This window comes from Salmo salar, chromosome 01 (genome assembly GCF_965601325.2).
Source record: "Salmo salar chromosome 01, fSalSal1, whole genome shotgun sequence".
In the NCBI taxonomy this organism is placed as follows: Eukaryota; Metazoa; Chordata; class Actinopteri; order Salmoniformes; family Salmonidae; genus Salmo; species Salmo salar.
In genome coordinates this window covers 69,982,438-70,003,063 of record NC_138291.1, presented here as the reverse complement: position 1 = coordinate 70,003,063, position 20,626 = coordinate 69,982,438, and the positions used below count along the sequence as shown (strand labels likewise).

General features: G+C 44.2%; 1 protein-coding gene across 1 annotated transcript in view; it reads left to right on the top strand.

Annotated features, from left to right (window-relative positions):
- Positions 1 to 11,392: 11,392 nt before the first annotated feature.
- The window catches only part of fam13c (family with sequence similarity 13 member C), a 30,888-nt gene continuing 21,654 nt past the window's right edge, over positions 11,393 to 20,626 (top strand). Inside the window, exons 1-8 of the mRNA XM_045721392.2 lie at positions 11,393 to 11,553; positions 14,452 to 14,623; positions 15,107 to 15,320; positions 15,517 to 15,658; positions 17,933 to 18,014; positions 18,274 to 18,479; positions 18,674 to 18,757; positions 18,875 to 18,982. Of these exons, the coding sequence (XP_045577348.1) occupies positions 11,524 to 11,553; positions 14,452 to 14,623; positions 15,107 to 15,320; positions 15,517 to 15,658; positions 17,933 to 18,014; positions 18,274 to 18,479; positions 18,674 to 18,757; positions 18,875 to 18,982 (1,038 nt within the window). The 5' untranslated portion in view covers positions 11,393 to 11,523. The remainder of the gene's footprint in view (positions 11,554 to 14,451; positions 14,624 to 15,106; positions 15,321 to 15,516; positions 15,659 to 17,932; positions 18,015 to 18,273; positions 18,480 to 18,673; positions 18,758 to 18,874; positions 18,983 to 20,626) is intronic.

Below are 20,626 nucleotides of genomic sequence, written 5' to 3'. Positions count from 1 at the left end.
CCACACCTGCGCTGGCCAACTGGTCGCCAGAGCCCTGCTCAGTGAAGAGGATCTGGCCACTCTACCATAAAGGCCTGATAGGTGGAGTGCTGCAGAGATGGTTTTCCTTCTGGAAGGTTTTTCCATCTCCACAGAGGAACTCTGGAGCTCTATCAGAGTGACCATCGGGTCCTTGGTCACCTCCCTGACCAAGGCCCTTCTCCCCTGATTGCTCAGTTTGGCCGGGCAGCCAGCTCTAGGAAGAAGAGTCTTGGTGGTTCCAAACTTCTTTCATTTAAGACTGATGGAGGCCGATGTGTTCTTGAGGACCTTCAATGATGCAGAAATGTTTTGGTATCCTTCCCCAGATCTGCGCCTTGATACAATCCTGTCTCCGAGCTCTACGGACATTTCCTTTGACCTCATGGCTTGGTTTTTGCTTTGACATACACTGTTAAATGTGGGACCTTATATAGACAGGTGTGTGCCTTTCCAAATCATGTCCAATCAATTACATTTGCCAAGATGTGGACTCCAATCAAGTTCTAGAAACATCTAAAGGATGATCAATGGAAACAGGATGCACCTGAGCTCAATTTCGACTCTCATAGCAAAGGGTCTGAATACTTTTTTCAATTTTAAATTTGTATAAATTTGCTAGAATTTCTAAAAACCTGTTTTTGCTTTGTCATTATGGGGTATTGTGTGTAGATTGATGAGGAAAAAAGTAATTCAATCCATTTTAGAATACGGCTGTAACGTAACAAAATGTGGAAAAAGGGAAGGGGTCTGAATATTTTCCGAACGCACTTTAAATATGAAGTCTTTACCTAATGACTGTTGGCTTCAGTTTTTGTGAGAAATCTTTTTGTGCTACAACACATTTATTTATGCAACTTTATAATAACTCCATGTTAATAAAGCATTTATAATGGATTAGTAAATAGTTGAATCATTTATTAATCATTACTTCCACATTTGTAAATGCTACTAACCTAGTTATTCACACGCTTCGGAGGTGGAACCTAAATGAGAATTTACTCTCTAGGACAGGAATTACTGTACGTCGAAATAGGGGCGGCTCGGTGGGGGCCTTTTAAAGGTTATACATGTAACATTCTACCTCAATCACATCAGTAGTAAAGAAGGAATAAAAATCCACTAGAGAAAAACGGTCCGGTCCGGAATCAATGGCTATATATAATTAATTTAAAAGTCCTCAAATGGATGAGGCAATCACATATCATGTACTGCTGGAATGTCTGCCAATGGCATGCACATCTTTTTGTGAGAGATTACACTGGTCACTCAAAACATTTATAAAGTATTTAAAAAGTGTAAATAGACCACATTTTAGATGGTGCCACACAAAAAGACTTAACTATAAACCAAGTAAATTGTTTATAAGGACCAATATTAAACGTCTTATGTATGGAGTAATGATTAATAAATGATAAATAAAATATTTACAAATCCATTATAAATGCTTTATTACGTAGAGTTATTATAAAGTGCTACCCATTTATTTGACATTTCGAGAGCTTGGGACTATAAGGTTCTATCTGTATTTTTGTCCAAGTTTTGTTATTGCTCTCTACCTATATAGTACTCTAAATACCCCAATTCATGTTGTTAAGATTAAAAGAATACTAGATAAAATTGCGGACACCATTCAAACCAATGAGGGTTCTGAACTTTTAAAGCCAATTTTATCAGAATAATATTTTTGAAGATAGACCCTTATAGTCCCAAGCTCTCGACCACTGCCACCTGCCACCCTCTGACTGGTTGGGGATCAGGTTGTCAAAGGACAACTTAGAGTCAGACAACACCGTCTGGATCTAGCTGGAATGACTCAGAGCTGGTGTTTGTGCTTGCTTGCTTGTTTGTGTGTGTGTGTGTGTGTGTGTGTGTGTGTGTGTGTGTGTGTGTGTGTGTGTGTGTGTGTGTGTGTGTGTGTGTGTGTGTGTGTGTGTGTGTGTGTGTGTGTGTGTGTGTGTGTGTGTGTGTGTGTAATTCCTATTGGCAAATTAGAGGATTTCACAGATGCCCTTCATTACACTGCGGAGAGGGATTTTATAAATAGACAAAACATGTGGCAAATAAGATGTGATGATGTGGATTTATGCCCACTCGACACGAACCCAAAGACTGTCTAATCTACCACCAGGCCCTTTCTTTAGAATAGCGCATTCTATTTCCCTTATGCATTTATTTCTAGAAGGTATTTTTGTATAATCTGTTCCACACATATACAAATGCATTTAATGCTGCTATTAACTGTCTTTAGCCTATGAGTGAAATGTTGTTTCGGTACACAGAATCATCGTAACACTCATGAGTTAGAAACTCTGATTCATTCTGTTAATGCTGTCCTTTGTTCATTCTTCCCACATTGTGACTGAGCTCCATGTGTCCTATCTTGCCTGTCATTTGGGCTGTGTTTTAGGAGCGAGCACGCCTTTGCACATTGCAATATGTTACTGGGTTGCCATCATTCGCCGATTCTATTCATGTAAGATGTGCCCAATTTAAAGTGTACATGAAAGTGTACATGTATACCAAATAAAAATATAAACGCAACATGTAAAGTGTTGGTTCCATGTTTCATGAGCTGAAGTAAAATAGCCCAAGAATGTTGCACATGCACAAAAAGCGTATTTCTCTAAAATGTTGTGCACAAATTTGTTTACATCCCTGTTAGTGAACATTTCTCCTTTGCCAAGATAATTCATACATCTGACAGGTGTGGCATATCAAGAAGCTGATTAAACAGCATGATCAGTACACAGGTGCACCTTGTGCTGGGGACATTAAAAGGCCATTCTAAAATGTTCAGTTCAGTTTTGTCACACAACACAATGCCACAGATGTGTCAAGCAATTGGCATACTGACTGCTGGTATGTCCCCCAGAACTGTTGCCAGAGAATTGAATGTTCATTTCTCTACCATAAGCCGCCTCCATCATTTTAGAGAATTTGGCAGTACATCCAACGGGCCTCACAACTGCAGATCACATGTCACCATGCAAGTCCAGGACTTTGGCATCCGGCTTCTTAACCTGCGGGATCGTATGAGACCAGCCACCTGGAAGCTGATAAAACTGAGGAGTATTTCGGTCTGTAAAAAAGCCTTTTTATGGGGAAAAACTTAATTCTGATTGGCTGGACCTGGCTCCCCAGTGGGTGGGCCTGGCTCCCAAGTGGGTGGGCTCCCAGGCTCAACCATGGCTGCGCCCCTGCCCAGTCATGTGAAATCTATAGATTAGGGCCTAATGAATTTATTTCAATTGACTGATTCCTTATATGAACTGTAACTCAGTAAAATCGTTGAAATTGTTGCATGTTGTGTGTATTTTTGTTTATATTTTATGTTCAATATATGTAATTGGGTAATTATGAGGAGGACAGTTTAATTTCTATACCTGTTATGTGGTTACTTGTCATTGGACAAGTAACTATGTCCCAGGGAGGGGCTTAGAGAATATACAGTTGAAGGTTTACATACACCTTAGCCTAATACATTTAAACTCAGTTTTTCACAATTCCTGACATTTAATCCTAGTAAAAATTCCCTGTCTTAGGTCAATTAGGATCACCACTTTATTTTAAGAATGTGAAATGTCAGAATAATAGTGGAGAGAATGATTGATTTATTTCAGCTTTTATTTATTTCATCACATTCCCAGTGGGTCAGAAGTTTACATACACTAAATTAGTATTTGGTAGCATTGCCTTTAAATTGTTTAACATGGGTCAAACGTTTCGGGTGGCCTTCCACAAGCTTCCCACAGTAAGTTGGGTGAATTTGGCCTAATCTTCCTGACAGAGCTGGTGTAACTGAGTCAGGTTTATAGGCCTCCTTGCTCGCACACACTTTTTCAGTTCTGCCCACAAATCTTCTATTGGATTGAGGTCAGGGTTTTGTGATGGCCACTCCAATACCTTGACTTTGTTGTCCTTAAGCCATTTTGCCACAACTTTGGAAGTATGCTTGGGGTCATTGTCCATTTGGAAGACCCATTTGCGACCAAGCTTTAACTTCCTGACTGATGTCTTGAGATGTTGCTTCAATATATCCACATAATTTTAATTCCTCATGATGCCATCTATTTTGTGAAGTGCACCAGTCCTTCCTGCAGCAAAGCACCCCCACAACATGATGCTGCCACCCCCGTGCTTCACGGTTGGGATGGTGTTCTTTGGCTTGCAAGCCTCCCCCTTTTTCCTCCAAACATAACGATGGCCGTTATTGCCAAACAGTTCTATTTTTGTTTCATCAGACCAGAGGACATTTCTCCAAAAATACGATCTTTGTCCCTATGTGCAGTTTCAAGCCGTAGTCTGGCTTTTTTATGGCGGTTTTGGAGCAGTGGCTTCTTCCTTGCTGAGCGGCCTTTCAGGTTATGTTGATATAAGACTCGTTTTACTCTGGATATAGATACTTTTGTACATGTTTCCTCCAGCATCTTCACAAGGTCCTTTGCTATTATTCTGAGATTGATTTGCACTTTTCATACCAAAGTATGTTAATCTCTAGGAGACAGAACTCGTCTCCTTCCTGAGCGGTTTAACAGCTGCGTGGTCCCATGGTGTTTGTAGTTGCGTACTATTGTTTGTACAGATGAACGTGGTACCTTCAGGCGATTGGAAATTGCTGCCAAGGATGAACCAGACTTGTGGAGGTCTACAATTGTTTTTCTGAGGTCTTGGCTGATTTCTTTTGATTTTCCCATGATGTCAAGCAAAGAGGCACTGAGTTTGAAGGTAGGCCTTGAAATACATCGACTCAAATTATGTCAATTAGCCTATCAGAAGATTCTAAAGCCATGACATCATTTTCTGGAATTTGGGAGTGGGATCAGTGGACCGTTCCTCGGTGTCATGGAGACGAGACAGTGCGTCAGCCTTAGTGTTCCTGGAACCTGGGACGTACGAGATCGTAAACCGAAATCTCGTAAAGAACATCGCCCACCTGGCTTGATGAGGGTTCAATCTCCTCGCCGCCCGGATGTACTCCAGGTTACGGTGGTCGGTCCAGATGAGAAAAGGGTGTCGCGTCCCCTCAAGCCAATGTCTCCACACCTTCAGGGCTTTTACCACAGCCAGCAACTCCCTGTCCCCCACATCATAGTTACACTCCGCCGGGCTCAGCTTCTTAGAGAAGAAAGCACAGAGGCGAAGCTTCGGGGGCGCGCCCGAGCGCTGTGATAGCAAGGCTCCCACCCCAGCCTCGGATGCGTCCACCTCCACTATGAATGTCAAAGAGGGATCCGGGTGCGCCAGCACTGGATCATTGATAAACAGAGCCTTCAGCTGACTAAAAGCCAAGTACGCCTCCGCCGACCACCGCAATCGCACCGGACCCCCCTTCATCAGTGAGGTAATGGGAGCCGCCACCTGCCCAAAGCCCCGGATAAACCTCCGGTAATTGGCAAACCCCAAGAACCGCTACACCTCCTTCACCGTGGTGGGAGTCGGCCATTTACGCACGGAAGAAATGCGGTCACATTCCATCACCACCCCGGATGTGGAAATGCGATACCCAAGGAAATAGACGGCCTGTTTGAAGAACTCACATTTCTCAGCCTTGACGTATAGGTCACTCTCCACCAGTCGCCCAAGCACTTTGCGCACCAGAGACACATGCGCGGGTGGGGGAGTAGATCAGAATGTCATCGATGTACACCACCACACCCTGATCTGGCAGGTCCCGGAGAATCTCGTCCACAAAGGATTGAAAGACGGTGGGAGCATTCTTTAACCCATACGGCATGACGAGGTACTCATAATGGCCAGATGTGGTACTAAATGCAGTTTTCCACTCGTCCCCATCTCGGATACGCACCAAATTGTACGCGCTCCTGAGATCCTGTTTTGTGAAGAAGCGCGCCCCGTGAAATGACTCCACCGCCGTGGCAATGAGAGGTAGCGGGTAACTGAAACCCACTGTGATGGAATTTAGACCTCTATAGTCAATGCACGGGCGCAACCCCCCCCCCCCCCCCCCCTTTTTCTTCATGAAAAAGAAGCTCGAGGAGACGGGTGATTTGGATGGCCGAATGTATCCCTGCCTCAAGGACTCAGTGACGTATGTTTCCATAGCCACTGTCTCCTCCTGAGACAGAGGATACACGTGACTCCTGGGAAGTACAGCGTTCACCTGGAGGTTTATCGCACAGTCTCCTTGACGATGAGGTGGTAATTGAGTCGCCTTCGTTTTACTGAAGGCGATAGCCAAATCGGCATACTCTGAGGGAATGTGCACGGTGGAGACTTGGTCTGGACTCTCCACCATCGTCACACCGATGGAAACCCCTATACAGTGGGGGAAAAAAGTATTTGATCCCCTGCTGATTTTGTACGTTTGCCAACTGATAAAGAAAGGATCAGTCTATAATTTTAATGGTAGGCTTATTTGAACAGTGAGAGACAGAATAACAACAAAAATATCCAGAAAAACGCATGTCAAAAATGTTTTAAATTGATTTGCATTTTAATGAGGGAAATAAGTATTTGACCCCCTCTCAATCAGAAAGATTTCTGGCTCCCAGGTGTCCTTTTATATAGGTAACGAGCTGAGATTAGGAGCACACTCTTAGAGGGAGTGCTCCTAACCACAGCTTGTTACCTGTAAAAAAGACACCTGTCCACAGAAGCAATCCATCAATCAGATTCCAAACTCTCCACCATGGCCAAGACCAAAGAGCTCTCTAAGGATGTCAGAGACAAGATTGTAGACCTACACAGGGCTGGAATGGGCTACAAGACCATCGCCAAGCAGCTTGGTGAGAAGGTGACAACATTTGGTGCGATTATTCGCAGATGGAAGAAACACAAAAGAACTGTCAATATCCCTCGGCCTGGGGCTCCATGCAAGATCTCACCTCGTGGGGTTACAATGATCATGAGAACGGTGAGGAATCAGCCCAGAACTACACGGGAGGATCTTGTCAATGATCTCAAGGCAACTGGGACCATAGTCGACAAGAAAACAATTGGTAACACACTACGCCGTGAAGGGCTGAAATCCTGCAGCGCCCGCAAGGTCCCCCTCCTCAAGAATACATATACATGCCCGTCTGAAGTTTGCCAATGAACATCTGAATGATTCAGAGGACAACTGGTGAAAGTGTTGTGGTCAGATGAGACCAAAATGGAGCTCTTTGGCATCAACTCAACTCGCCGTGCTTGGAGGAGGAATGCTGCCTATGACCCCAAGAACACCATCTCCACCATCAAACATGGAGGTGGAAACATTATGCTTTGGGGGTGTCTTTCTGCTAAGGAGACAGGACAACTTCACCGCATCAAAGGGACGATGGATGGGGCCATGTACCGTCAAATCTTGGGTGAGAACCTCCTTCCCTCAGCCAGGGCATTGAAAATGGGTCGTGGATGGGTATTCCAGCATGACAATGACCCAAAACACACGGCCAAGGCAACAAAGGAGTGGCTCAAGAAGAAACACATTAAGGTCCTGGAGTGGCCTAGCCAGTCTCCAGACCTTAATCCCATAGAAAATCTGTGGAAGGAGCTGAAGGTTCGAGTTGCCAAACGTCAGCCTCGAAACCTTAATGACTTGGAGAATATCTGCAAAGAGGAGTGGGACAAAATCCCTCCTGAGATGTGTGCAAACCTGGTGGCCAACTACAAGAAACCTCTGACCTCTGTGATTGCCAACAAAGGTTTTGCTACCATATAACATTTTTGACATGCGTTTTTCTGGATTTTTTTGTTGTTATTCTGTCTCTCACTGTTCAAATAAACCTACCATTAAAACTGATAATTTCTTTGTAAGTGGGCAAACGTACAAAATCAACAGGGGATCAAATACTTTTTCCCCCCACTGTACATCTGCCCGAGCTCTCCCTCGACCACCCCTTTAGAGCCCTCTGTCTCCACGAAATCTTAGGGTTGTGAGTGGCTTGACAGGGGATCCGTAACACCACCGGAAATTCCGGGGAATCAATAATAAAGAGACTGTTACTCTCCTTATGGCCCCCCCCCCCCCGCATTACCATGACCAGTGGCACAATAACCTCCCTGACCAGCCCTGACCCTAGTGGTCGACTGTCTAAGGCGTGCACGGTGAATGGTTGGTCTAATTGAACCAGGGGAATCCCTAACTTACTGGCGACCCCACGGTCCATAAAACTCCCCGCCGCGCCTGAATCGACTAGCACCTTAAGCCGAGAGTGAGGGGAAAATTCAGGAAAGGAACCTAACTCATACATATGACTGACAGGGGGCTCTGGGTGAGACTGGTGCCGACTCACCTGAGATGTCGAAGGAGTGCTCTGCCTGCCGTCTGGACTCCCGGGCGAGCTCCTCCAGCACCGGTCGGCAGTGTGCCCTCTGCGACCACAGTGGGTGCAGGAGAGGGCTCCCCCTCCAATCCTCCTGGCTGCAGCCCCCCCTATCTCCATAGGCGTGGGAGCAGGAGGGTTAGGAGGTGGAACGAGCAGGGCCCGGTTCGGACGCCCGCGGGCGGCCAGCAGGTTGTCCAGTCGGATGGACATATCTATCAGCTGGTCCAGGGTGCTTGTTGTGTCCCGACAAGCTAGCTCCCGGCAGACGTCCTCCCTGAAACTACAATGGTAGTGGTCTATCAAGGCCCTCTCATTCCACCCCGCTCCAGCCGCCAGAGTCCGGAACTCCAAAGCAAAGGATGATCGAACACTGCACGGAAGCGGCGGGTGAACTCCGAGTAGTGGTCCCTGGCCGAGTCCGTACTGTCCCAAACTGCGTTGGCCCAGGCCAGGGCTCTACCCGTGAGACACGAGACGAGGACGCTGACACTCTCCTCTCCCGAGGGAGGAGGACGGACGGTCGCCAGGTACAACTCCAACTGGAATAGGAAACCCTTACACCCAGCGGTTGTCTCATCGTACTCCCTCGGGGGCGCGAGTTTAACCCCACTGGAACCGGGTGACGTCGGCGCTGGTGGTGGCACTGGCTGTTGAGCAGCCACGTTCGACAGGGTGGGAGCGCTTCTGTCCAGGCTCTCCAGGCACGCCAAGACTTGGTCCATGGCGTTGCCCAAACGATGCAGGATGGCGGAGTGTTGAGCCACCCTCTCCTCCATGGACGGTGTCGACGCTGCGGCTCCTGCTGACTCCATAAGTGGTGCGTGATTCTGTCAGTGTTCACCAGGAAACAGGAGGGTCGAAGTCAGACTCAGGAGAGTCAAGTCCGTGAACACACGAAAAATATTTATTAGATATCCACACGTTGCCCAGAAAACAGGTAAGGCAGGGCAAGGCAAAACAAATGCCCAAAACAAACAGCCCGCACGCAGCTTAGGGACGCAGCCCAAAACATGGGAAAAAAAACACCTATACCTCAAACACGTAACACCTGACAACAAACAATCACGCACACAGCACACACTACACAGAACGACTAAATACCCCCCCCCCCCCCCCCACTAATGAACTAATAAGAAACAGGTGCCAACTTCCGTCGATGTTGTGACAGCAGGCTGGTTGAGCCAGGTACACACCCAACCTATGGAAGCTACAGCGTAATCAAGTTTTTGGCTTAGTGCTGTTTGTTATTTTGTTTGAGTAGTAAGTCTATCGTCTATCCGGTTTGTCTTATTCGTTGCCAGCTGTTGCAAATTGAACACTGAAAATACAAATGGACATCTTTGCACCAGAACCTTCTGGCTCCTTCTGAATAACTGCCCTTAAGATCGCATCTCTATGTTAACTATTTCACAGATGTCAACCTTGTTTTCCTTTGTTTTAGACCTCGCTGTATGTTTTCGTTCCGAGCATAGTCATTTGCATAATAATGATGTGTCTAAATATGTGGACACTTCCTTCTTGGCAGCTCACTGAGCTCAGTATGTAGTCTGAATCCTATCTATCAAATATCTCTAAGATAATCTCTCTATAGACTAGATATTGAGACATGTCTTATCTCTTCTGTCCCTTGTGACATTGCATTGAGGGTGGTACTCAGTGGAGATTTTTCTGAGGGTCTGGATAAGAGGTGGTTCTCTCTCTCTCTCTGACAGCTGACCTACTTCCACCTGGGTTTCAAAGCTCCCATTGGCTGACCCTGAGCAGCACATAAAATCAAATCAAATTTTATTGGTCACATACACATGGTTAGCAGATGTTAATGCGAGTGTAGCGAAATGCTTGTGCTTCTAGTTCCAACAGTGCAGTAATATCTAACAAGTAAGTGAAATTGCTAAGCCCGCTCGGAGGTGAGTGAGCCATCCTGTGAAGACTGTCAAGGTTCCAGTACTCTACTATGCCCTCAGGGTGCCAGTCTAATTTGCATTGGTGTCATTGCGCCTACCCTTCTTGTTTGTCCATAGTGAACGCTGTACATCAAGTGTAATCAGCTGGTTGGTTGGTCTTGGTTGAGTGTCCCAAATGTTCTCCTGTCTTCTATGCTTCAGCTTCTCAGACTAGCTACAGTCATTTGCAAGTAAGGGTTGACTATTTACACTGAATAAAACTTGTTTGATTGCATGTTATAAAATACATGTAATCTGAAGTGTGATTTTACACTGCATTCCAAAAAATTGCTTTGTTAATTACTGTCCTATTTTTAGATTAGAGTAGACGACTGTTCTTGAAAATGTTGTAGGATGCTTACTAGACATTCTAGTAGTATTTCTACCAGTGGAGTCTGACTTCACCTCATTCAACTCATTTGAGTTGCAAAACAGGTGCAAGGTGCATGCATTGCAGAAATCAGTGGAGGCTGGTGGGAGAAGCTATAGGAGGATGGGCTCATTGTAAAGGCTGGAATGGAATGAATGGAACGGTATCAAACGCATCATGCTTGAACTTGTTACTCAAATTTGCACAATGTATATTATTTTGGCCATTGGAGGAATAGGAATAGGGGACAATAATGAGCAATATGTCCTCCAACTAAACAAAAATATTACTCATACCTTTTACATTGTACTTGTATTATATCCCCATCTCTGTAGTCCTGAGACCTTGTACCTTGGCTCGGACATCACTGGCCACACACAGCACCTGATCCCAGACCTATTGGAGGATTTGTGGATGGCGAACCTGGCTGTGTTCTCAGCTGCTCCGCTGATCCTAGATCAGCTGGGGAGCCTAGCCAACAGGGTGAGGAGGATCCTGGATGTCCCAGGGAAAGATGGGTCTCTCTGGGGTGCTGTGGGTCGTCCTTCAATACTTCCCGAGCTTTCCTCTCTTTGTCCCCGGGGGGTGGGAGATGACGTCAGTTAGTCACCCTGCTCCATATGACCTCTGCATCTGTTCACTTACTTAACATGCAGTTTATTTATTTATGTCTGCTTCATTGGGATGTCCTTATTGAGAAGTTCAAGGTGATCCACCCCAACCTGCCTGCTCAAGTCTCGGGTCATAATAGTAGATGACAGGCTTTTTGAAAAAGTATTGAAGAATGCAGTTCAGCTTGTATATATCTTCCTGAGCAGGACAAGGTCACAACAGGAGGAAGACCCAGTCACCTCCTTCAGCGTAAAGGAGGAAGAGGACAAAGAGGAGGAGAGAGGCCCCTTTAGCCATCTGTGGACTCATGGACCACAATAAAGAAGACTATTACCAGGTGATCTTTCTCTCTCCATCTCTCTCTCTCACTCGCAAACATCACTTTTCTCATTAACAATGCAAAACACAATTGTCACAATATGATGATTCACCCTCAGCTCAACGCACTGTAAGTGTGTATGTGTCTGTATTCAGTGATAGCCTAGATGTTAACATCATCATACATCGAGAGCTATTTCTAAACCACCATGTTTATTGTGACATGCAACGCGGGCCCCTATGAAGAAGTTGTCAGATAAAAATGAAAAAAGCTAATGAGCAGAAGATATGTTTGTTAAAATATATGAATTGGTCTCAATAGTTGAATTGCAGCAATAATTGATGTCAGTATTCACAAAGTACAGCATGGTACAGTATGTTTCAATTGATGAGTCGGTGTATGCAGAGTCTATTGATGAAGATATTGTATGTATTGAGTTTTAGGACATAAGGGATCCTGAGCGCTCCAGGTGTGTGTCAGTGAGCTGGCAGGTCCAGAACCCCCAGGGGCCCACGTTGCATGTCACAAAACTCAACTCCATGCTGAAGGAAGTTTCTGATTCAGTTAAGCAGAGACTAGAGGTCTTCACGGGTCCAAATAGTTGATTCATGTTTCTTGAAAAGTATGGAATTCAGCAAACCAAGAAATGCACGCTACTACAGATGACAAATATGAACTCTGTTGGTGGAGTTCATCCAAAACTTCCTTCACCATGGAGTTGAGTTAAGTCAGCTACCCAGAACCAAGACTTGCTTACAGACAGGCTTTTAGGGAAGACTCAGTTTAATTTTTGTCAACAGAGATATTACTATACTTTCATGATAGCAAGGGCTAAGGGAGTAAGTTATTTTCATAATGATTCAGGAAACAAAGCATGTATTCTCTCACTGCTGGATATGGCCTATGCCAACAGTCCCATCAAAGTCTTCTCTAATCTCTCGTATAGAATAGTAAAAATATATTTTTTAAACCAATCACATTTCAATGCTCCACTCTGTTTTAATTGGTGTGCTTTGAAAGAAGCCTTAACTGAACAACATTTTCAACTTCATGGAAAACAAACAAAAAATGCCAGCAGCAACAGCCACAGAACGGTGGCAACTCTGCTGCTAGTGTTAGTGGTTCTGTAATGGCGAGGAGAGATCAAATTGGCGGCTGTACTGATCCTTCTGCTGCTCTTCTGGCCAGATCCAAATGTAGCATCTTGGATTTGGACTGAAACAATCTTTAGGCTGAAAACCTCTGCCATGAGGTACAGAGGCCTGAAAGACACAACAACCTTTTTGATATCCCTACAGTAGCAACTTGAACATGAGAGCAGACACCTGAATGATGGGGTTAACAGTTTTGTTAGGTGAGATAAGGGCAGTGGAAGGTAGGCCCCTAATGGCAGGTAATCCAAGACTGATTTGCTCTCACCATGTGACCTTGGCTCTTTGCTCTCTCGAACAGCCTGATTACCCACAGCAAGAGGTGGGCAGGGTCTTGGTCTGGTCTCTGGGTCACCAGGACAAGCTCAGGGCTGGTGCCAATCCGGACCATGGCCAGGGGCTGGTCCAGGTAAAGGAACAGAAAATACATTCTGGCCAGACAGAGATGCACAAGGAACATGTCAATTTCTGTCTGTCTGTGTCCTGCCTGCCTGCCTGCCTGCCTGCCTGCCTGCCTGCCTGCCTGTCTGTCTGTCTGTCTGTCTGTCTGTCTGTCTGTCTGTCTGTCTGTCTGTCTGTCTGTCTGTCTGTCTGTCTGTCTGTCTGTCTGTCTGTCTGTCTGTCTGTCTGTAATACAACAGCAAAAACATGTTAATATATGAGTGTTATAAACAGCCCAGAATAGAACCGTTCACTTCAGCTCTCATATTAGATGGTGAGTCATTAATTGCATTCCAATCAGGGGCAATGGTTTCATTTTAGATATGGGTAATTTTTATTGACACTGCAGTATTGATTTTAATATTTTGTAAAGTGGAATACATTTGCATTGGCTAAATGCTAGTGTGTGCTTTCATACAGGTTAGCATGTGTGTGTGCACGTGCGTGTGTGTGAGTAACAGCCCCCTCCCTTTCCTCTGTCTCCTGTCTGACGCACACAGTTTTTTTAATGAATGAACAGCGAGAGAGAGGGGCTATAGCCTCAGTAAATCATGATGTCAAACGAAACTGAATGAGCCCCCCTTTACCCTCTATCCCCCAGACTACCCCATATTTATCCATCAAAACCGATTTTATCCTAGTACGGACGCTCACAGAACAACCCATGTCAACCCCCTACTGCGGCTCACACTGAGCTAACAACGTCAGCCTTCCTGCTCTCCAATTAGAATGCTCAGCCTCACAACGTTACCACGGAGACCCCCCCCCCCCCCCATCATATTCCCACACGCATGGTTTTCCCGAATGTTTCCCTGACGCTATGAATAATCCATGTGGAGGTGAGTCGGAGCAGCAGAAGCATCACTGGGAACGCAGACAGACCGGAAAAACGGGGAAAACACAGATATGTGCAGACACACATGGATTCTACTGAATCACTAACAGTGATACTATGAGAATTACAGAACACAGGGATTTCACCGTTCTGAGGAAGCTGAGTATGCCGTCACACACACAGGGATCTAACTAATGGGATCACATGTGGATCCAGGTTTGAGGAAACCTAGGGGAGAGCAGAACCGAGACAAGACCCATTATGTGACTGCTAACGTCATGTCTTACGCCACCCTTTTATAACTGAGGTGTGGGGCACACGGACACAACACAAGATCACTTTCCCTAAGGACAAGCCCTCTTAACGGCCATCATCAGGATTTTGCCACCCACCTTCTTCAACCTCTCCACCCCAGACAGGGAATCTGCACCCCTGTTTTACCTTCTCCAGACCCCTAATTCTGAAGACATGTTCTGCTTCTGTTTCCAGAGCCCCTCCCTGAAGCAGCAAGCCCTGGAGGCTGAGGTGTGCACCTCGCCCCCCGGAACCCCCCAGGAGGACCTGGAACTCCCCCCTTCTACCAATGACTACAAGAGCCTAACCCCATCTCTCCAATCCCTCCCAAAACAGGACCAGGACATCATCAGCACTTCACTGACAGGTAGGAGAACAGCACCTTCCCTATCCCTCCTTTTCTTTTCTCTTCCTCCTCTCCTATCTCTCTCAACCCTCGTCTCCTCGTTAGCAAATTGGTTATTCTTGTACTGTGTGATATCTTGTACACTATGATTGATATTTAGTGCTTTTTTTGTGAATCAATCATATGTCTCTTCATCTGTCTTTTGTTTAGTGGATAATATAAGCTCTTATCAGTGTTAGCTTTGGGTGGGTATGTCTCATGCTTGCTTATCAAGTCACGATGCGCCAGGATGCTATAGAGATACAGTAGGAGCAGTGTGTGTATAAGGGCAGATATCTTTTGAGTATGTTCTGGATATGAAGTGAAGTTAGTTGTTTTTGACTAGTAGGACAGGTGCACAACTACACCACTAGCTTTGTTATAGTTTCAAACCTGTTAGTCTTCATTTCATTTCTGTACTTTGACCCCGTTGTTTCTCTCCCTCCACCCTCTGCTCTCTGTCAGAAGCCAGTCCGGTCCAGAGGGCCACCGTGTCTCTCTCTGAGGGGAGTAGCAGTGAGTGTCTGCTGACCCCTGGTCCTAGTCCTCTCCTCCAGCGCCTCGCGGCTGGTGACTGTCCCATACCGTCCCCCCGCTGCCACAACCTCAGCCAGGGCCAGCGCTTCAACACAGACCCGGAAACAGCCCCATCCCCACCCTGCTCACAATACATCAGGATGTAAGAGACTGTGTTCAAGTGTTGTGTGTTTGTGTTCGGTTTTTGTGTGTGCATTCGGATGGAGAGAGTATGTAGCTTTGTGTGTCCAAGGTTTATGCGTGTTAAGTGTGTGTTGTGTATTAGTGGGTGTGTCTTGGAAGCGTATGTGATGGATAAATGTGGAAACTTACCATTCTAGCTCTCCCTCCCTCACAAGGGCTCACTACACAGTCAGGACTGAACCAGCAGAGGGAGCTATCAAGACCCCATCAGTCACAATGCTAAACAGACACATCCAGAACCTGAGGAAGAGGATCAGACATTTTGAGGAGCGCTTTGAGCAAGAGAGACACTACAGGGTGAGACAGTAAAACCATCAAACATCAACGTTTATTTACAACCATATTATAGCCCAGAGGCCAACCTTTTAGTTTCTGAATAAATCCATGATTTGACTGATGAGAGCTTTAGTACAGAGTGTCTCATAAAGACAAAGCCCACTCGACACAAACTGCCGAGAAATGTTGTATCAACATAATTTGTCAACATATTGTGACGTGAAATCTGTGTGGAAAATAAATTGCATTTGAAAAAAGTAATCAACCTCAACTGTTGTTTTGATGGTGAAATTTCAACCACAGGATTATGTGTCATCATGGTAACCACATTTCAACATAGACAACCCTTGTATAAAATATGTTGAATTTGTACCATTAAAACAACATCAGATCTTCTACTATCAGAGGAAAAAAACTATAGGGTGGGCAGCACCTCCTACTGGAAAATGTATCTATAGCTACCCTTTGGTCTCCCATCCAGGATTTTAACTAAGACCAACCCTGCTTAGCTATTTTTCAGACTATTACCAATGTGCTATCTTGAGAATAAATATTGAGAGAGCTCCACTTAAAAATTAAATAGATTCATTGTTGCTATCGAAGTCATTCCAGTGTAGTTTTAACAGAGCAAATGAAATGTCACTATACTTTATCACTCATATCATCAATGATACTATTTAGGCCTATATAGATACCATTTGCAAAGTCATCAACACCTATTGTTTCAATTCAACCCAACTAAAAATAGACAATACAACAGGCCTAGGGTTTCAAGCTCTGGTTGATTTCAAATGAAATTATATTTAGTGATATTGAATTGTGTTTAGTTGTCAACACAACCGAATATCAACATTTGAAGGAGATGGATCTTCTGCTTGGATAGTTCTATGCCACTGACTTAGTCTGACTTTAATTACAGTTTTTCTGCAAAATAATAATTGATATGTTTGATTCACGTCTCCATCCCAACCAAAAATGTAACTTAAAGAATAGGACTAAATCAAATCAAACATTATTTAAGTGCATTTATATTTTGATTTGATTTAGTCCTATTCTTTACTTAGATTTGTTTGGGTTGAGATGAAGACGTGAATACAACATATCACAAATACTGTAGCTAACCTCTCACAGTTACAATAAAAGGGGAAGTTAGCATTTTTGGGGGTGTATGATATTTGTGCGTCTAACTTCCTCACTCATCATTATTCACAAATCATTCAGGATTATCTGTAATCATGGTAACATTCACATGAATGTAGAAGTGTTTACAAACATATTCTTATTTACAATAAAAGTGACTCCAAAATGTCACAATACATGATTTACCATTCATATCTATTGGGCACAAAATAATCTGAAACCCAACCAAAACAAACAGCAAATGCATCCAACAAATTTGTAGAGTCACAAGCTTGATGAAGCCATTGTGTGTTATGAATATGGGACCAAATACTTAACCTTTTACTAGTTTAATACACATATAAGTGCATTTCTCCCAATACTTTTGGTCCCCTAAAATGGGAGGACTGTGTACAAAACGTGTTGTAATTTCTAAACGGTTCACCCGATATGGATGAAAATACCCTCAAATTAACGCTGACAGTCTGCACTTTAACCTCATAGTCATGGTATCATTTGTATCTGTCATGTGTGAATGTTGCTGTTTATATGTTTACAATATATATCTTTATCTTATCCGATTTGCCACAACTGAAGTTCTTTCTGGAAAGAAATGTGCAATTCAATAACACATTGTAAATTCAACTAACTTTTGTCTATCTTTTTGAGTGGGTGAATATAGGTTGTATCAAGGTCTCAGCCAAATATTACCCAATTATCCACATTGAAACATCCTGGTGTGCCCAGTGGGAGGAATGTATTTCCTCCTGCTGAGTCAAAGAATCAAGGCCACAGACGGTCATATCTCCTCTCCCTCTTCCAGGCCAGTTTAGACTGGTTCAAACCGCTCTCTCTCTCACCAGACTCGACTTCCGTTTCCTTTTCTAAAGTGCCAACTCAGCCCAGTACCAGCTGCACACAGCCTTAGGAAAAAGTTGATGGTTTGGGAACAGAATAATCCAACTCAAAGAGTTCTCCTACTGGATGTTTTCCCACATTACACTTCTGTGTTTTCTAGTGCTGTAGTTCTCGTTCCAGTGGAACACACGCATTTAGTGTAGCGCCACCTAGTGTTTATGGACTGATAATAATGATAGGATATATTTTGTCATATATGAATGTACCTCTTTCTACGTGTCCTATATTCATGAGGTTTGTGTTGTTTTTCTGTGGCAGCCAGCATACAATGATAAGACTGCCCACCCAGAAATGTCTAGACTGATGCGAGACCTCACTAAGTCTCGGAAGCAGCTCAAAGGTAAGTCCTTGACTTGTTGCAATCAGATGTTTTTTTTTTTTTAACTGTGTGAACTGCAGCTGAAGTGAAAGAATGTAACACCTAGACACCACCTTGGTGGCTGTATAATGTATCATTATTATTTGTAAGGAAATGTTCATAATTATTTATGCCATTAAAAAATATATATATTTGGGGAGGAGGGACATTTATTCTGAATCTATATTGATATTTGTATGAGTGTTCTATATTGTCAAATGGAACGTCTTTGTATGTGTAGAGCTGAAGCTGAAACAGTGTGTGGAGGGGCTCAGAGAGCAGCAGAGAGGATGCAACACAGCTACATGCAGGTCCACCAGAGACCCCCAGGGGGCGATGGAGCACTACCAGAACAGTAACAACAAACCCTCACTGAAGGAGACCGTCGATAGCCTGAACAAGAGAATGATGGAGAAACGACAGGAGGGACTGCCAGATAACATCAAGGTAAAACTACACATCGTGAATTACCAGGTAATGCGATGGAAATGTACATAGTTATGAAAGGACCTATTCTCATACCAAGATTACACTTGATTAGTTGAGTGTGTTATACTGTCAGTGTAACTCTGCTATGGTCTATTACTCTTTGGTTTGGCCTTGTGTCTGACTGTATTGCCACTGGTTGGTTCCTGGTCCAGGAGATGACCCTGGCTCAGATGGCTGTGGAGAAGGTCACCCTGCAGAAGTGTCTGCTCCACTTTGAGAGCCTGCATGGACGACCGGTAAGGCTGCCCAGTGTGCCTTGTAAATGTCTGTTTTTGTGTAGCTTCTGAATGAGTAGCCGTAATGTTTAATAGTATTCTTTTATTTTTTTACTGTGTATGTGTGTGTGTTTTCAGAGCACCAGGCAGGAGAAGACTCTGATGAAGCCTTTCTATGATCGCTACCGCCAGGTCAAACAGCAGCTCCTGTGTTCCTCCACCACCATCCCCTTCATCACCACCATAGTAAGTCTCTCTCACACACATACACACACACACACACACACACACACACACACACACACACAAGTAGTTTGGGGGTGGGGTTGTGTGAGGAGATGTGGCTTTTGTTGTTGATGAAATAGCGCAGTGCAGCTGCCTTAACTAAACAAGTAATCAGGTGTGTTGTGCTGGGAGAGCTCCCTAGCTTTTTTCAATTTGAGAATACACAGAAAAATGTATTCTCATCAATTCTAAAATAAATTATATTTAATTACCACAAAAATTGCATGAAACTGATAGAATGACAAACCAAATAAATATCTAGGCTACAGCAGCCTACAGGTAGGTAAATGGTGGTTATGGTGGTTTATATTCTCTCTGGCGAATGATGAAGAACTGTAGGCTACATGTGTGCAATGCAGAGGCCCATTGGAGGCATGTCAACTTCAGAACATAACAAATAAAAAATCATCACCTGTCTGCCTTGATGTTCATGAAACTCCACCAACCTGCTCTTGCGCAGTGGAACCCAGAATGATACAGTGCATTCGGAAAGAATTCAGACCCTTTGACTTTTTCCACATTTTGTTACATTACAGCCGTATTCTAAACTGGATTAAAATGTTTTTTTCCCCCTCATTAATCTACACACAATACCCCATAATGACAAAGCAAAAACAGTTTTGTAGAACATTTTGCAAATGTATTAAAAATAAAAAACTGAAACATCACATTTACAAAAGTATTCAGGCCCTTTACTCAGTACTTTCACCGCATTCTTATCGGCAGACTCAATAGCCTTGGTTTCTCAAATGACTGCCTCGCCTGGTTCACCAGCTACTTTTCAGATAGAGTTCAGTGTGTCAAATCGGAGGGCCTGTTGTTCGGACCTCTGGAAGTCTCTATGGGGTGCCACAGGGTTCAATTCTTGAGCCGACTCTTTTCTCTGTATATATCAATGATGTCGCTCTTGCTGCTGGTGATTCTCTGATCCACCTCTACGCAGATGACACCATTCTGTATAAATCTAGCCCTTCTTTGGATGCTGTGTTAACAAACCTCCAAACGTGCTACAATGCCATGCAACACTCCTTCCGTGGCCTCCAACTGCTTTTAAATGCAAGTAAAACTAAATGCATGCTCTTCAACTGATTGCTGCCCGCGCCCGCCCACCCGACTAGCATCATTACTCTGGACGGTTCTGACTTAGAATATGTGGACAACTACAAATAGATAGGTGTCTGGTTAGACTGTAAACTCTCCTTCCAGACTCACATTAAGCATCTCCAATCCAAAATGAAATATAGAATTGGCTTCCTATTTCGCAACAAAGCCTCCTTCACTCATGCTGCCAAACATAACCTCGTAAAACTGACTATCCTACCGATCCTTGACTTTGGCGATGTCATTTACAAAATAGCTTCCAAAACATCAGCAAACTGGATGTAGTCTATCACAGTGCCATCCGTTTTGTCACCAAAGCCCCATATCAAATCAAATCAAATCAAATGTATTTATATAGCCCTTCGTACATCAGCTGATATCTCAAAGTGCTGTACAGAAACCCAGCCTAAAACCCCAAACAGCAAGCAATGCACGTGAAAGAAGCACGGTGGCTAGGAAAAACTCCCTAGGAAAAACTCCCTAGAAAGGCCAAAACCAAGGAAG